Source organism: Littorina saxatilis, unplaced genomic scaffold (assembly GCF_037325665.1).
Source record: "Littorina saxatilis isolate snail1 unplaced genomic scaffold, US_GU_Lsax_2.0 scaffold_2021, whole genome shotgun sequence".
In the NCBI taxonomy this organism is placed as follows: Eukaryota; Metazoa; Mollusca; class Gastropoda; order Littorinimorpha; family Littorinidae; genus Littorina; species Littorina saxatilis.
Genome location: NW_027128059.1, coordinates 1 through 18,307, shown reverse-complemented (window position 1 = coordinate 18,307; position 18,307 = coordinate 1). Strand labels below are relative to the sequence as shown.

Here is an 18,307-nt window from a genome sequence, read left to right as displayed (position 1 = left end):
AGATTAAGAGTGACATATTAATGGTCAAAGGGAAATAACCTTCTCAGTTGGTGGCAGTGAGAATGGTTATTTCCCTTTGACAACGGGGGTGTTTTTCCTACCTCGAAGGAATTTCTTGTTTCTGTACAGTTTACTTAAGACAAAACAGCATAATTAAGGCAAGGCTCAAATTCTGTAAACAAAAACACACACACAACTGAAAACCACACACACAACTGAAAACCACACACATACACACACACACACACACACACACACACACACACACCACACACACACACAACACACACACTTAAACACACACACTTAAACACACAACCCTCTTCTCTAAGATAAGGTTGAAACATTTACCTCCGTTTTAATATTCTGTCTCTTTCAAGACGGCCTAACCTTCCGCACCGGTTTTTGGAGAGCTTAAAATGGGAGGGATTGACGTGTTTTTACATTTAGTCAAGTTTTGACTAAATGTTTTAACATAGAGGGGGAATCGAGACGAGGGTCGTGGTGTATGTGTGTGTGTGTGTGTGTGTGTGTGTGTGTGTGTGTGTGTGTGTGTGTGTGTGTGTGTGTGTGTGTCTGTCTGTGCGTGTGTGTGTGTTGAGCGATTCAGACCAAACTACTGGACCGATCTTTATGAAATTTTACATGAGAGTTCCTGGGAATGATATCCCCTGACCTTTTTTTCTTTTTTTCGATAAATACCTTTGATGACGTCATATCCGGCTTTTTGTAAAAGTTGAGGCGGCACTGTCACACCCGCATGTTTTAATCAAATTGATTGAAATTTTGGCCAAGCAATCTTCAACGAAGTCCAGACTTCGGTATTGCATTTCAGCTTGGTGGCTTAAAAATTAATTAATGACTTTGGTCATTAAAAATCTGAAAATTGTAAAAAAAACATTTGTTTATAAAACGATCCAAATTTACGTTCATCTTATTCTTCATCATCTTCTGATTACAAAAACATATAAATATGTTATATTTGGATTAAAAACAAGCTCTGAAAATTAAAAATATAAACATTATGATCAAAATTAAATTTTCGAAATCAATTTAAAAACACTTTCATCTTATTCCTTGTCGGTTCCTGATTCCAAAAACATATATAGATATGATATGTTTGGATTGAAAACACGCTCAGAAAGTTAAAACGAAGAGAGGTACAGTAAAGCGTGCTATGAAGCACAGCGCAACCGCTACCGCGCCAAACAGGCTCGTCACTTTCACTGCCTTTTGCACTAGCGGCGGACTACGTTCAGTTTCATTCTGTGAGTTCCACAGCTTGGCTAAATGTAGTAATTTCGCCTTACGCGACTTGTTTTTTTTCTCTCTTCAGGTGAAAGTGAAGGGTGACGTGCATGCGACATACGATCTTTCTTCCTCTCCGCTCCATCTGGCCACGACCAGGGTGTCCAAGTTCCGTGTGTCCGGAGATCTCTTCGTCTCCTCCCTTAACCTCAGGTGTCATCCCCGCGACTGACCGTCGCTCGCCGGAGTGACCACTGGCTACGGCTTGGGCTCGACAACACCCAAGCGTTTTGATTTTCTGAAAGACTTTCATTTCTTTGCTGCTTACTTTGTTGTTGTTGTTGTTGTTGTTCAGTTGTTGGACGGTTCGTCAACATTCAGCGTATTAGCTTGTACGAGGGACATGCGGGTGTTTGTTTGTCTGTTTAGGTGAGATTTTACCAAAGCTGTTGATCCCAAAATCTAAACTGAAGTGTACCACTTTTGTACACACGTATGTAACCTATTTCCAACACAGTGTGACATAGTTCATATTTCTCCTAGCACTCTGTAGCACACATGAGTAAACACTAGTTTACTGATTTTATAGCGCAACTGAGTTTACCATGATGGCACGTAAACTTAGCTGCGTTAAACTTAATATTATTCTCCTCCAGAATAGCACACAGAGAATAAGAATCTGAAACTTATTCGGCAAACGATAACTATTTTCAGAACTTTAAAATATGGCATTCCTGACGTCAGTGATTCCGTGCTTTACAATACAATACAATACAATACAATACAATACAATACAATACAATACAATACAATACAATACAATACAATACAATAACTTTATTAATCTCTAAAAGAGAAATTACATTGCTGAGCGTTTGTGTCCGTAATAATAACATACATAAAACATTCAAAATAAACATTTGTTCTTTGTCCTGAGAAAATATAGTACATTGGTTATCACATAAGAAAGTATATTAAAAATAAATTAACATGCATTCACCATCAACAATGCACAAAAGAAAGTCAGCACCTGAAGTCAATTGTGCCGCTTCAAGTTCAATAGTCACAAATCAGTTTTGCGAGTTCCAAGAGCTTCTGTTGTGTGTTTTAGTTGTTCTGTTTTTATTGATTCCTTCCAGGCTTTCTTTTTGTCCCTTTCTTTCTTTAATTGTTTTAAAAAAAATTAAAGTTTGTTGTTGCACATTTGCTGTCGACTGAAACAACAGGTTTTTGTGACTATCACGTAAAACTGAAAATGTTTGTGACAACACACACACACACATACACACCGTACACAATGCGCGCGGCACTGACTCAGTCGGCGGACGCAGTGCAGGCGCACACATACGCGTGGTACGCACGCACATACATTTGCGAATCGACTTCATATAAAGTCAGTGCTGCAAGTATGAGTGCTTGTACGTCTGATAAAGTGAACGAAAATAAACTAGCAAAACGACATACGAAGCGGCGATACTTGTCCTGTCAGTTTTGAAAAAAAATAGCAGGGAAGTGCAGAGTCAGAGCGTGAGAGGAGTTTATGTGGAGGGTGTGTGTGTGTGTGTGAGAGAGAGAGAGACTGAGAGAGAGAGAGAGAGAGAGAGAGAAAGAGAGAGAGAGAGAGAGAGAGAGAGAGAGAGAGAGGGAGAGAGACTGAGAGAGAGCAAACTGAACTCAACTGAACTGAACCTTATTTAACAAGGATAAAGATTTAAGGCTATGCCTTTGCTTACAATCTGTCCTTGAACACACCGGCACACACACACACACACGTCACACTGGCACACACCGTCACACACACACACACACACACGAACAATCACTGAATAATCACAGAGATCAACGGGTAGGGGGGCTTTTGGTACGGGCGAGGGGAAGGGATCATTAAAGAAAGAGCGATAGGGAATGGGGGGGCCGTGAAGATGATAAGCAAGAGGTTAGTGATGCCAGCTGATCCTTTTAACACAGGCAAAAAAACACTTCCGTGTGCCTGCATCTGACCTACTTGCCCCACCACACTCATAGCCTTTTAAGCTTATTGAGTCTCCACAAGGCTGCAGATTGGCAGATGCCGAACTGGAGAGACCACTGCTACGCTGGCTGTAAAAAAATATTGTTGCAGATAGGCTAACCACAAGCCTTGAAGCAGAGCGAAAACTCCGATAGACAGCGGCCAGCAAAGTTTTGTGGGAGCCCTTTCTGAAGGGCGGGACCGGTCTGTGTAGCCTAGATCGTACATACTCGACGCCGGAACTTGCTCATTCTCAGTGCCGAAAGAGTTGTGAACATTGTGTGTGTGAGACTGTTTTCCTGGAATTTCACTGCAAGCTGTGGTTAGTTCCGTGGTACTGTGTTGTGTGCATCTAATTCCTCTGGACACTGTAGGAAATAAATTCATTCTCCTGCTGTGTGTATCAGAAGAGGTGTAGCGGGAATAGATGAATCACTGCCAAGCACTGACACAGGCACGTGATACAGGGTTGATGGGGTCACAAGTTCATGAGGTGTAAGCTGTCCTGCCTTATACTACTTACTACTCATGGCGGGGGGGTTATGGGGGTTGTGCAACCCCCCCCCCCCTCCTAGCCTAAACATGTACCTCACTTATTTAAAACATTTTTTATTATTGTTTATTTTATGCCGTTTCATGCAAGGAGCGACCATTTTGCTATCTCAGAATATGACCTACCCATCAGCTTCAGGGGGCTTCGCCCCCTGACCCCCACTGGCAACCCCCCCTCCTCTTAGCCTAGTCCGGCCCTGCTACTATCAGACAGGAGAGCTCACACCCCACCCCGCCGCCACTTTATATGACAGTGATAGGTATTACTATTTTAGTAATATTGGTTTTTTTTACTGTTGGTGCTATAGTATGCCGTCATAGCTAAACACCCCGTGTCAAGTGCCTATGTGCCGCTGGTTCCGCCCAAATACGCCATATTCTACGCAACTCATGGATTCTGGGTTTATTCATCAGTAATGCTGCCAGCCCGCATCGGCGTGTGCTTGTAAACTTGTGACATGCAAGTGTTGCAAATAGACTTAAACAAAAGCAGTTTGGGACAGGATTATATAATGCCTATCTTTCTTATTTGGTGTTTAACGTCGTTTTCAACCACGAAGGTTATATCGCGACGGGGAAAGGGGGGAGATGGGATAGAGCGGGCACTTGTCAATTGTTTTTTGTTCACAAAAGCACTAATCAAAAATTTGCTCCAGGGGCTTGCAACGTAGTACAATGTATTACCTTACTGGGAGAATGCAAGTTTCCAGTACAAAGGACTTAACATTTCTTACATACTGCTTGACTAAAATCTTTACAAGAAAAATGTTCATTCAAAATGAACAGCGTCGATGCAATGTCCACCAAAGATTTATTTTGGGAAGTGTTAAAAGGTTAGGGTCAAAAGTCAATGAATTGCATGTTGTGCTGGATATATCAATTGTTTATTTCAGTCAATGCTTGCTATGAATTGATCAAACAGCCACAAGAAAAAACAAGTCGCGTAAGGCGAAATTACTACATTTAGTCAAGCTGTGGAACTCACAGAATGAAACTGAACGTAGTCCGCCGCTTGTGCAAAAGGCAGTGAAAGTGACGAGCCTGTTTGGCGCGGTAACGGTTGCGCTGTGCTTCCTAGCACGCTTTACTGTACCTCTCTTCGTTTTAACTTTCTGAGCGTGTTTTTAATCCAAACATATCATATCTATATGTTTTTGGAATCAGGAACCGACAAGGAATAAGATGAAATAGTTTTTAAAACGATTTCGGAAATTTAATTTTGATCATAATTTTTATATTTTTAATTTTCAGAGCTTGTTTTAATCCAAATATAACATATTTATATGTTTTTGGAATCAGAAAATGATGAAAAATAAGATGAACGTAAATTTGGATCGTTTTATAATTTATTTTTTTACAATTTTCAGATTTTTAATGACCAAAGTCATTAATTAATTTTTAAGCCACCAAACTGAAATGCAATACGGAAGTCCGGCCTTCGTCGAAGATTGCTTGGCCAAAATTTCAATCAATTTGATTGAAAAATGAGGGTGTGATAGTGCAGCCTCAACTTGTACAAAAAAAAAGCCGGATATGACGTCATAAAAGACGTTTATAAAAAAAAAAAAAGGTCCTGGAATATCATTCCCAGGAAGTCTCATGTCAAATTTCATAAAGATCGGTCCAGTAGTTTAGTCTGAATCGTTCTACACACACACACACACAGACAGACACACACACACACACACACACACACACACACACACACACACACACACACACACACACACACACACACACACGCACATACACCAAGACCCTCGTCTCGATTCCCCCCTCTATATTAAGACATTTAGTAAAAACTTTTTAATTAAAAAATAGAGCTTGTTTGAAACAGGTAGAAAGGAAGAGTTGATATTGCAATATCTGTACGTGGGAATGTGGTGAAAAAGAGTGCTAAAAGTAGTAAGTCGGCCTCAGATCCATTTCAAATATTTATTGCAGAAAAACAAAATACAAATTAAAAACAAAACCACAGAACCATTACCAGGTGTCATAGGAATGTTTGAAAACAATAGTTTTAATTTTACACTGTAAATACAGGAATCAGAATAAAACACCTCAAATTGGCACATGCATAATGAATCACCTGGAATTGCAACAGGGAGATACTGAAGTAATTGGAAACAAACACTTGAAATTGACAGAGAAACAATTGAAAATATATTACTGACATGAGCGTACAATATTTTAATGGAAGTGCATTTTTAGCACGAAGCATCCGCAGGAGGATGCACTAACAATTACATAGTGCCACAAAATGTGTACGGACATTTCACAACCGTGCATCATTAGCACAGAACACATACATGGGGGCGCACAAAACATTATTGTACCATGATGATGATCGGGATTGTTGAAGATCTTTTCTTGTGCAAGGCGCCCCTGTATGACCGCAACTGATCCAACCGGCCGCATCTGAACAAAGGACGTCGAAACGGCGCCAAACACTGTACATAAGTCACAGCATGAGAAAGATCGACTGTACTAGTCATGACAAAGCAGGAGACAGCCTGGTCAGCATGTAGCAAAGGGGAATAACTCGTATTTAGCCATTCTCATTTCTAAGCATGCCCAATGAGGAAGTTATCCTTCTTCCCATTGTAGTTTCTTTGACGGCGCGAAACACGTCCTCTCGGTTGGTCTCGGATTGACTCGGCTCCTCTCGGTCTTTTTTTTTTGTGTGTCTTTTTTTCTTTTCCTTATGGTCGGAGTGGTATATTTATGTACATCTTAGATTAAAAAAAACACCCGAAAGCTGTGTTTAATCGTTTCGCGTAATTTGTACATTTTTTTCAGCTTTGAAATTGTTTTGGCTTGGAGAGTCAGCGCGCTTTGGCTTGGAGACTAATTCTCCACAGGCACGTTCTTCCCAACCACAGATACCAGCGTCGTCCGCGACGCTGGAATAAACATTGACTATATTCTATACAAGAAACACTTAACAAGGGTAAAAGGGGAAACAGAATCCGTGAGTCGCCTCTTACGACATGCTGGGGATCGGAGCATCGGGTAAATTCTTCCCCCTAATGCCTATCAGAAAAAAAACAAGATGAGTAGGCAGTAGCAGCAGCAGAACGACACAGTGACACTGTAGCCGCAAGCGTAGCCTTGCCACCACAGGCGCCAGACGATGATCAAAATGGACGAATTCCTAAAAAAACAACCCACCCATTCCGTCGGGCTTTTTTATGGTTTGTAAAAGAGTGAGTACCCTTGCTTTTTACTCGGAAAAACATTGGAGGGGCCAATCACTAGCGACGGGTGTGTCGGAAACACGTGAACAGGATCACGTGTGAAGTTATTTGTCAGAGGAAAAGCAAGGGTATTCACTCTTTCACAACCCATACAAACCCGATGGAGTTATTTCCGAAATCGTCTGTTGTGGCCATTATAAATACACGTAGCCTACCTACGTCAGAACGGCAAAATCAGTCAATCAAATTTTTGCAGCAGGAAGAAAAAACAAGTCGCGTAGGGCGAAATTACTACATTTAGTCAAGCTGTGGAACTCACAGAATGAAACTGAACGCACTGCATTTTTTCACAATGACAGTAGTCCGCCGCTCGTGCAAAACGGAGTGAAACTGACGAGCCTGTTTAGCGCGGTAGTGGTTTCGCTGTGCTGCATAGTAGGCCTACTCTTTTCTGTACCTCTCTTCATTTGAACTTTCTGAGCGTGTTTTTAATCCAAACATATCATATCTATATGTTTTTGGAATCAGGAACCGACAAGGAATAAGATAAAATTGTTTTTAAATCGATTTCGGAAATTTAATTTTGATCATAGTTTTTATATTTTTAATTTTCAGAGCTTGTTTTTAATCCGAATATAACATATGTATATACTTTTGAAATCAAGAAATGATGAAGAATAAGATGAAAGTAAATTTGGATCGTTTTATTTAAATTTGTTTTACAATTTTCAGATTTTTAATGACCAAAGTCATGAATTATTTTTTAAGCCACCAAACTGAAATGCAATACCAAAGTCCGGCCTTCGTCGAAGATTGTTTGGCCAAAATTTCAATCAATTTGATTGAAAAATGAGGGTGTGACAGTGCCGCCTCAACTTTTACAAAAAGCCGGATATGACGTCATCAAAGACATTTATCGAAAAAATGAAAAAAACGTCTGGGGATATCATACCCAGGAACTCTCATGTCAAATTTCATAAAGATCGGTCCAGTAGTTTACTCTGAATTGCCCTACACACACACACACAGACAGACAGACAGACACACACACACACACACACACACACACACACACACACACACACACACACACACACACACACACACACATACACCACGACCCTCGTCTCGATTCCCCCCTCTACGTTAAAACATTTAGTCAAAACTTGACTAAATGTAAAAACCACGTCGGCACGACACTGACTATAATTACTTAGAATAATTTGAAACTTTCCAAACAATTAAAACTGTTCAAGGACTGGGTGGCCGAGTGGTAACGCACTTGCGCTCGGAAGCGAGAGGTTGCGAGTTCGACCCTGGGTCAGGGCGTTAGCAATTTTCTCCCCCCTTTCCTAACCTAGGTGGTGGGTTCAAGTGCTAGTCTTTCGGATGAGACGAAAAATCGAGGTCCCTTCGTGTACACTACATTGGGGTGTGCACGTTAAAGATCCCACGATTGACAAAAGGGTCTTTCCTGGCAAAATTGTATAATAACAAGAAGAGCAAACGCTCGATCGAGTCACTTTCGCAGTTCTGAATATTATATGAGGCATCAGATGGACAGGAAGAAATTGCTATTCACAACACAATACAGATGTAAATAATTTGATGTAAAGAATAATCCTATAAAGTTTGAATCAAATCCGATGAATAGTTTCAGAGATATGATATTTCAATTTTTTTCCTTCAAGACATACCTGTGACCTTGAAAAAGGTCAAAGGTCACCAAAGCAGACGTCAAAGTGTAGAGGTCACTGGGAGTCACGTTCACATAAAATTTGAGCCCGGTCACTTTTATAGTTTCCGAGAAAAGCCCAACGTTAAGTTGTGTGTTGCCGAACAGAAAAGGCTAGTTATCTCCCTTGTTTTTCTGATAACGTTCGTAAAAGGCTACAGATGTAAATACTTTGATGTAAAGAATAATCCTACAAAGTTTCAATCACATCCGATGAACTTTGTCAAAGATATAAAATGTCTAATTTTTCCTTTGACGCTGACCTGTGACCTTGAAAAAGGTCAAAGGTCAACGAAACCATCGTTAAAGTGTAGAGGTCATTGGAGGTCACGACTAAACAAAATATGAGCCGGATCGCTTTGATAGTTTCCGAGAAAAGTCCAACGTTAAGGTGGTGTCTACGGACGGCCGGCCGGACGGCCGGCCGGACAGACTAACACTGACCGATTACATAGAGTCACTTTTTCTCAAGTGACTCAATAATAATAATAATAATAATAATAATAATGGACATTTGCTATAGCGCATAATCATATATATGCTCAATGCGCTTTACAATATTAATTTCTGCCGTGTGAGATGGAATTTTTTACACAATATATCACGCATTCACATCGGCCAGCAAACCTCAAGCCTATTAGGGCGAGCATTCACATTTCACGGCCTTTATTCCAAGTCACACGGGTATTTGGTGGACATTTTTATCTATGCCTATACAATTTTGCCACGAGGAACGGCCATCGGGGCACAACAAGGTGAAAGGAAGGCAGTGAAGATGATAAGCTTGAAGTTTGATTGCAATTTGAGTTATTAGTGTACATCTTGAGATTACACAATTATAAAGGACGCGGATCCGGAGGGGGTAATGACACAAATTCGATCCTTTCGCCTCGATTGGACATCTGCGTTATCCGGCACTGAGACAAAAAGCGTATTTAATTTATTGCAATATATGACTGCGCATATAATTTCTATTCTGTAAGTGATTCAATCTGGCTTATTGACCTAAACGGAAGAAGGTCGACGCTCTCAAACACTACCACTGACATGGCAGGCAAACCAGGATGTAAAATGACGTAGCCAGGTCGGCTGCAGACCTGTCATAAGGTTAGCTGTACTGAAAGTGAAGGGCGTATCTCCGACAGAAATACAAGGCACAATTTAATTTAACGTCCTTAATTGAACCCGAAGTCGACTTCGCGAAGTCTTTTTACCGAAACATCAGTGCAAAAGCTTCGTGCGCCCAGCTTCATGCTTCGCGTAGTAGACTTCCCCCAGTTAAGGACAGGCTTAAGCATACTTTAAGGATTATGGGTGGCCGAGTGGTAACGCACTTGCGCTCGGAAGCGAGAGGTTGCGAGTTCGACCCTGGGTCAGGGCGTTAGCAATTTTCTCCCCCCTTTCCTAACCCAAGTGGTGGGTTCAAGTGCTAGTCTTTCGGATGAGACGAAAAACCGAGGTCCCTTCGTGTACACTACATTGGGGTGTGCACGTTAAAGATCCCACGATTGACAAAAAGGTCTTTCCTGGCAAAATTGTATCTAGGCATAGATAAAAAATGTCCACCAAAATACCCGTGTGACTTGGAATAATAGGCCGTGAAAAGTAGGATATGCGCCGAAATGGCTGCGATCTGCTGGTCGATGTGAATGCGTGATGTATTGTGTAAAAAAATTCCATCTCACACGGCATAGATAGATCCCTGCGCCTTGAGTCCGAGTCTGGAGATACGCGCGCGATATAAGACTTCATATATAACATTAACATTTAAAGGCTGCCATATTCGTAGCGTTCATTAATTAATTCATAATGTTTACATGTGCCAATAATGTTATAAAACTGTACCAAAGGGGATATAATAACGATTGGCTGTAGCTTTCGAACACAGAAAAAATTATTTCAGTATTGCAAAGTGATGTTGATAGTGTCGAATGTAAACAGAACAGTCTCAAACGCCATCTTTGGTTTACGAAACGTCACGAAGTGACGTCAACGGTCTAAAAATAGCCCAAGTCCTTGAGACCTGTTGCTAAACAATGAACTTGAACTTGAACTTGAACTTGAACTTGCGATGTTTAAGGCCTTAGGCCTGTTCATCGATCCTGTCGAATAGTACTCCAATAACACTTTTGTTGGTGGCATGCGCGGGCGGTTATTGGTAGCACGTTGGCGAGAATTTCTCTGGTCTGTCTGCCCAGAAATTGTCCAGCCTTCCTTTGAAACTGTTCACTGATGGTGCTGTCACAACTGTTTCTGGCAGACTGTTCCAGTGAGGAATCACCCTTTCTGCGAAGAAGCAGCTCCGAACGTTCAGCCTACAAAATGGTTTGTACAACTTGAGGCTGTTTCCCCTAGTGTCTTTGGTTTCGGTCAGCTGGAAATTCGGGTTGCCTGTGTCGTAGATCCCATGCATATACTTGTAGAGGTCGATCATGTCACCTCGGAGACGCCTGTGTTCGAGACTCGGTAGTTTGAGTACAGCAAGTCGTTCTGGGTAAGTTTTCTCACTGAGAGCCGATATCAGTTTGGTAGCCCTTCTCTGTACGTCCTCTATTTCCTTGCACAGCAGTTTCTGCTGTGGCTGCCATACTGAATGCCCATATTCAAGGATTGGCCTGACAAGACTCTTGTAGAGTTGTACAAACACCTCCCTATCCAGATGCTCAAACGATCTCCTGATGATGCCTAAGGTTTTGTTTGCCTTCGCAGCTGCTTGTGCAACATGTCCCTTGAAACTCAGGCGATTGTCTACAAGTACACCAAGGTCTTTCTCCGTTTCGCTTTCTTCTAGAGTGATGCTAACCTCCTCACCACTTTCGGATCTCCCTTTCATGTGATAGCTGGTCTCTGTGTGTTGTTTGCCTAGCTTAAGGACACTACACTTCTTTGGGTGGAACTTGAGGAGCCAGTTGTCAGACCACTCTTGTAGCTTGTCCAGATCTTCCTGCATGACAACAGGTCCTGAGGGCACGTCAGTACGTGTATATAGCTTGGTGTCGTCAGCAAACAACTTCACAGAGCTGGTGACTTGGCTAGGCAAGTCGTTTATGTACAGGGTGAAGAGCAGAGGGCCCAATACACTTCCCTGGGGGATTCCACTGGTGACTGGCGCTTTGTCTGAGTGTGTACCGTTCACAATCACTTGCTGATGCCTGTCCGCTAGAAAGTTGCGTATCCAGTTAAGGACGTTACCATGAATTCCATGCGCTTCAACCTTCGCGATCAGTCTTGCATGTGGAACAGTGTCGAATGCCTTCATGAAGTCCATGTAAACTATGTCAACACTGCCTCCTTCATCTAGAATCTTTGTCCAATCATCCAATGCCTCAAGAAGATGGGTCACACATGACCTCCCTTGCACAAACCCATGCTGATTCTCACAGATGAGATTGTTTGACCTCAGGTGATCATTTACTGCCTCTCTGACAAGGGTTTCCATAGCTTTGCATAAGATGCATGTCAAGCTGACCGGACGATAGTTACTAGGCTCTGTTCGACTACCTTTCTTGAAAATCGGTGTCACATAAGCTTGTCGCCAGTCTTCTGGAATCTCACTGTTCTCCAACGACAGTCTGAATAGTCTTGCAACCGGATATGCTAAAGACTCAGCTGTTTTAGCCAAGACACATGGGTTGATACCATCCGGGCCTTGTGCCTTATCTGTCTTCAAACCAGAGAGCAGTTTCTTGACCTTTGCTACTGTGATCTCAAAGTTGTGGACTTCACTACCAAAGACATAGTGGGGGGGAGGTGGAATATTGTCTGTTGCTTCTTGGGTAAATACACTCTGAAAGAACTCATTCAGCACGTCCGCCTTTTCTTTGTCTGAAGAAGTTTTGTCACCATTAGTTTTCTTAAGATCTGCCACTCCAGTCCGACATTTTGTTTTGGATTTCACGTAAGACCAGAAGGCTTTGGGGTTTTGCTTTGAGCTAGCCGCTATTTCTGTCTCTAGATTTTTGGCTGCCTTTCGGCATGCCCACCTTGCTTGGTTGTTAGCTCTCTTGTATGCAGCTTTCTTCATTTCTGCTTCGGCCTTTTCAATTTTGCTAGGTGTCTTGTCATCCCCCTCCTTTACAATGCAATAAAGAATAATTATTTCTCGTAATTGGTAAGGACTTCAAACCTAAAACTTTGCAGGAAGCTTAATCTATACATCTCCGCAACGATGGGAAAAGCCCTGGAAGTAATTAAACTAATTAAATAGGACTATGTCAGCCTTTAAGTTGACTTCATGACAGTACGACATGGATTGTTCCACACCGCTGCAAGCTGCAAAACCAGCCCACCCATGTGGTAACGGACAACAAGATGTAAGCAGCATGGCAGCTGGGGCGGAAGACTGTGACATAGAGAAAAGAGATGGTCAGACTGGGATTTCAGTTGAAGGCTCTGTGAACAACGGTAGCACTGCAAATCATAACAGCAGACCCTCCAACACAAATGACGATGTTCATCAAACTGAGCTCACTGATTTGCGGTATGCTCGTGATGCATTCTCTGGAGACAAAAGCTGCACGACCTGCACCGCGGCCGCGGCCGAACAGGTCAATACATCAGTTGAAGGATCTGTGAACAACGGTAGCACTAACAATCATAACAGCAGACCCTCCAGCAAAAATGACGATGTTCATCAAACTGAGCTCGCTGACTTGCGGTACGCTGGCGATGCATACTCTGGAGACCAAAGCTGCACAACCCGCACCGCAGAGGCCGTGGCCGAACAGGACAATGCATCCACATCGACTTGCAACACGTGCATGTGTAGTTGCTGCTGCGGTATCTGCTCGGAAGAGACGGAGCCAGAGAGCAAGCGCTTCGTGTTCCAATGGTACGACGTCCCTTTCTGCCTCGCCGGGGCAGCTCTCTACGCCGTGGACATCTACACGGACCTGCGTCTGGCCGTGCAGTTCCTGTTGGACGGGGACGTGTGGTACGGAGGTGTGACGCTCTCCTTCGTCATGCTAGCCTATGTGGTGAGCGTTGGCTACGGGGTGAAGGAGTACGTCCGTCTCAAACGCGACAAGGACGACACCTATGCTGCTCCGGCCAGCGTCTGGTTCGTCAGGCTGCTCTGCACGCTCCTCATGCTAGGGCCCATTGTCAAGTGAGTACAGAACGTTGAACCCCCCTTTTTAGCCCCCCACCCCCCCCCCCCCCCCCAAAAAAAAATAGAAGACTTCCTCCCGTTTTAGACCCTGTTTTCTAAGACTTTTTGTTCATGACCTCAGCCTAAATGTATCCCCATTTTAAAGGTGGTCGTCTACATTTTTGCTTTTTTTCAATAATCTTATGGTTAGATTTCGATACAAAATTATGTCAAATGATGAATGAACCATGGGGAAAAAAGTTATAGGAAAAAAAAAATATGTAAAATTTTTTTTTATTTTTGGGTAGCGTGACTCCCGCTTCCAATATTTTGTTTTCTGTTTGCTGAGAACATGTGCTTTGCCTAAAAATACTGACCAATCAAATTCATGTCACTATGCTTATAGCCACGCCCAAACAAGTGCAGCAACAGTTTGACACTAGAGCGCTGTCCACGCTTTTTTTTAAACGCACGAAATGCACGGGATTTGAGAGGAGTTTTGCGCTTGGCATTTTCCAAATAAGGATATCCTACTATGAGAACTACGCTGGAATACTACAATGAATTTTGGGCCAGTGTATTGCTGATATTTGTAGATAATAGACTCTGCATTTTAATGGTCAAATGGCGATTTCGGTATAAAAATGTAGACAAGGACCTTGAAGACTCGCTCCTTTATAAAATGTGACTCAGATTTGTGGAGGTTTGAAAGGGGGTGTTCCACAGTAGAACTATGAACATTTCATCACCGCACATCAAGTCCAGCGTCCCATTTGTCATGTGGTACAGTTCTTCTGTTTTGAGCATAACACACCCCCCCCCCCCTTCCCGCTGCTAAAAAAGTGAAAGTTTTGTTTTAAAAGGGAGAGAATCTCAAGACAAAGCTAAAGTGGCAGACTCTAAAAACTTGAAATTGGGAAGAAAAGAAAAGGGAGGAATATCTTAAAAACAAAGCATATATATGTCGTGCCGAATTCACGGAATTGCCGAATTCGCGGAATCGGCAACATGTTTGCCGATTTCGCGTAATCGGCAAAACTCTGCCCATTACGTGATGATATCCCAGGCTTTTGAGAACTTTAAAACCAAAAACTAGAGTCGCTGCCGATTTCGCAAAATGGGCAAATTTTAGAAGCCTTTACGCGATTTCGGCAAAACGCAGCCGATTTCACGTATTGGGCAGCGTTTTGCCGATTACGCGAAATCGGCAAAAATGTTGCCGATTCCGCGAATTCGGCAATTCCGTGAATTCGGCACGACATATATATTAACGAAGTATGATGATAAACACGTGCAAATGTTATTACTAGTTCGTTTTGCATTTTGTTTTGTTTTCTAGCACTGTGGAGTACATCTACAACGGGTGCAAGAGTCGCAGAAAAAGGTGCAAAGACAGAGAGAAGTACATGTGCAGGATGAAGAACCATCACATGAACAACGCCTTCCTCCGGCTGTTCGAGGCTTGCCTGGAGGCCGCTCCTCAGCTTGTGTTCCAGCTCTATGTGATGGTCGTCAACAGGCCTCCGATACAGGGGATGGAAGGTAGGATAAATGGCTAGTGTTTTAACATTTTTTTTTTTTTAGACCTGAGTGCCATGCAGTTTGCTATTACGTGTACCCTTATTTGTGTGTGCCTTCTTTCTCTCTGTCTCTCTCTCTTTGTCTCTCTCTCTTTGTGTGTGTGTGTGTATGTGTGTGTGTGTGTGTGTGTGTGTGTGTGTGTGTGTGTGTGTGTGTGTGTGTGTGTGTGTGGCTGGTGTTGAATCTTTTGGCTGATGGATGGCAGAGCTCCTAATTTTGTCCAGTACATGTATACTGAGGCCTGTACTTTGGATTCAAGTTGTGGTAGGTTGATGGGCGGGGATGTAGCTCAGTCGGTAGCTCGCTGGATTTGTATCTGGTTGGCCGCTGTCAGCGTGAGTTCGTCCCCACGTTCGGCGAAAGATTTATTTCTCAGAGTCAACTTTGTGTGCAGACTCTCCTCGGTGTCCGAACACTGTGACCCCCGTGTGTACACGCAAGCACAAGACCAAGCACGAAAAAGATCCTGTAATCCATGTCAGAGTTCGGTGGGTTATAGAAACACGAAAATACCCAGCATGCTTCCTCCGAAAGCGGCGTATGGCTGCCTAAATGGTGGGGTAAAAACGGTCATACACGTAAAATTCCACTCGTGCAAAAAACACGAGTGTACGTGGGAGTTTCAGCCCACGAACACAGTAGAAGAAGAAGAAGTGGTAGGTTGACGCAGTAGTTCCCCCTGTCACAAGAGCTTGGTTGAAGTGTACTTCCTTGTTCCTATCAACAGGACTTGACCCTTGTGAGATTTTGATAGCTGTCTATGTAGGGTCTGACTGCTGTCATCTTGTATCATATGAATATATGCTTTTGGTGGCCTCTCCATTTGTTTTAATGGGCTATCTGCTTTGCCTAACTAAACTTATGCCCCGATTTTATTGCCTCTATTTTCAAGGGGGACATAGGAGTGTCACTGTTGCTACAGATTTAGATTTATACTTTATATTCTGCTATTGACAACGAAAGTGCCACTGAATATGTGCAGGTGTGTGGTGAGTGCTGAGCGTGGTGACAGGAGGGGGGGGGGTGGGGGTGGGGAGGAGGAAGAGAGGTGAAGGGGCGACTTTATATTCTGCCATTGACAACGAAAGTGCCACTGATTGTGTGCAGGTGTGTGGTGAGAGCTGAGCTTGGTGACAGGAGGGGGAAGAAAAAGAGGAGGAGGGAGGGGGGGAGGAGGGAATGGGATGACTTCAGATTCTGCCATTGATAACGAAAGTGCCACTGAACATGTGCAGGTGTGTGGTGAGAGCTGAGCTTGGTGACAAGAGGGGGGGGGGGGGGCCGGGGAGGAAGGAGCGACTTCAGATTCAGCCATTGACAAAGAAAGTACCACTGATTGTGTGTGGCGGGTGCTGAGCGTGGTGAGAGGAGGGAGAGGGGGGAGCGAGGGGAGGGGGAGTGAGGAAGGAATTGAAGGGAAGGGGCGACTTCAGATTCAGCCATTGACAAAGAAAGTACCACTGATTGTGTGCAGGCGTGTGGCGGATACTGACCGTGGTGACGTCCTGGCTCAGCCTGGCACACACACTCACCGCCTTCACCAAGTCTCGCAGGAACAGCAGCGACGACGATTGCCTCTGCCATCGACCCTCCACCGTCAGACACCAGGCCTTTGACTTTCTCTGGCGCCTGGCAGAGACTGGCGGCCGTGTGCTCTGCATCGCTCTCTTCGCTTCCGTCTTCCAGTTCTGGCTCCTAGCCGTTCTCATCCCGCACGGCCTCATCATGGCTTGCTGGCAGTTCTTGCAAGAACGGGACGGATCCGTCATCAGCCTTCTGGAGTATTTGGTCTACGCTTACGTGTTCCAGTTCTGTTTCATCAACAACTACAGCGGTGGTTATTCGAGGATTCAGTACCTGGTGTTTTACGTGTTGTTCTACGCGGAGAGTTTTGCGATGTTGGGTCTGTGGTACTGGTTCACGCCCTACGACGGGGAGTGGTTTCACCTGTGGGGACTCGTCGCGGGGCTGGCATCGCTGCCTCTCCATGTTCTCCTGCAGCTTTTCTACTACAAGTGTTGTCACCCAAATTCTCAGAACATCAAGGTATTCGTCGTGGGGGGCAGAGGCACCTGGAAACAGCATCTAATTGGGCCTTTTAGCCCCAGGCAGTCAACCTGAAGGACAGAGATTTTTGTGAAAAAGAGTGGGAAAAAGTCTGTGACAGCTAGGTTACAAAGCTGCTGAGCTAAAATGGGTCTGTGAAAATAGACAATTTAAATGCAGATATGACTCTCTTGTGGCTTCTTCTTCTTACGGTTGGTAGCCAAAGCCCACAAGGACCATTATTTCCCCTTTTGGGATGAAGAGAGGTCAAACCAGCGATGACAAAAAAAAGAAAGATCAAAAAGGGACGGGCCGGGGCTGCTTATTTTCAGTCTAGACCAACCCGGCTGCTGTAGCGGTTCCGAGGGCAAAGCCCGACCGACGCAGCTCTCCACCTCATTTACCCTCCTAAAGCTTTGGTTGTAGAAGAGTTGTGCCCCTTTGAAACAGTGAGGCAAACACTCTGATCAGTGGAGGGAAGCCATCACGGCAGCATTAAACAGTGAGCTCTGATGACCATAGTTTTGACAGAAAAAGCATCATATCAAGCGGACATGGCATAACATGCACAATGGAGCTCTTCGTTCACTGTGACACAGAAATTGCTCCAGGCTGGACTCCAGCTGAGCTGTGCTCCCCCCCCCCCCCCCCCCTTCACTCCCTCAACTCTTTTGAAGGGGGGAAACTCTTCCACAGCAATTAATACCCCTTACAAAGTTATTTCTGAACATTGTCTAAAATGGCTTCAAGATGTGCAGCACAGTAAATGGTACCATTGTAATATATTCATATATACATGTACAGTACATCCATATTTTACATGATGCAGTTAGGATACTTTGAGACTG

At 43.7% G+C, this 18,307-nt stretch overlaps 1 protein-coding gene across 1 annotated transcript; it reads left to right on the top strand.

Annotated features, from left to right (window-relative positions):
• The first annotated feature begins 3,287 nt into the window (after positions 1 to 3,287).
• Positions 3,288 to 18,307, top strand: LOC138956426 (XK-related protein 6-like). The gene is made up of 4 exons (XM_070327788.1): positions 3,288 to 3,581; positions 12,951 to 13,850; positions 15,172 to 15,374; positions 16,888 to 18,307. The coding sequence occupies exons 2-4, from the start codon at positions 12,991 to 12,993 to the stop codon at positions 17,532 to 17,534; spliced, it is 1,710 nt and encodes a 569-aa protein (XP_070183889.1). The 5' UTR covers positions 3,288 to 3,581; positions 12,951 to 12,990; the 3' UTR covers positions 17,535 to 18,307.

Coding starts and splice junctions, on each gene's coding strand:
- LOC138956426 (XM_070327788.1), top strand. CDS start 12,991: ATGGATTGTTCCACACCGCTGCAAGCTGCAAAACCAGCCCACCCATGT. Junction 13,851..15,171: donor ATGCTAGGGCCCATTGTCAA/GTGAGTACAGAA, acceptor TTTGTTTTCTAG/CACTGTGGAGTACATCTACA. Junction 15,375..16,887: donor TCCGATACAGGGGATGGAAG/GTAGGATAAATG, acceptor GATTGTGTGCAG/GCGTGTGGCGGATACTGACC.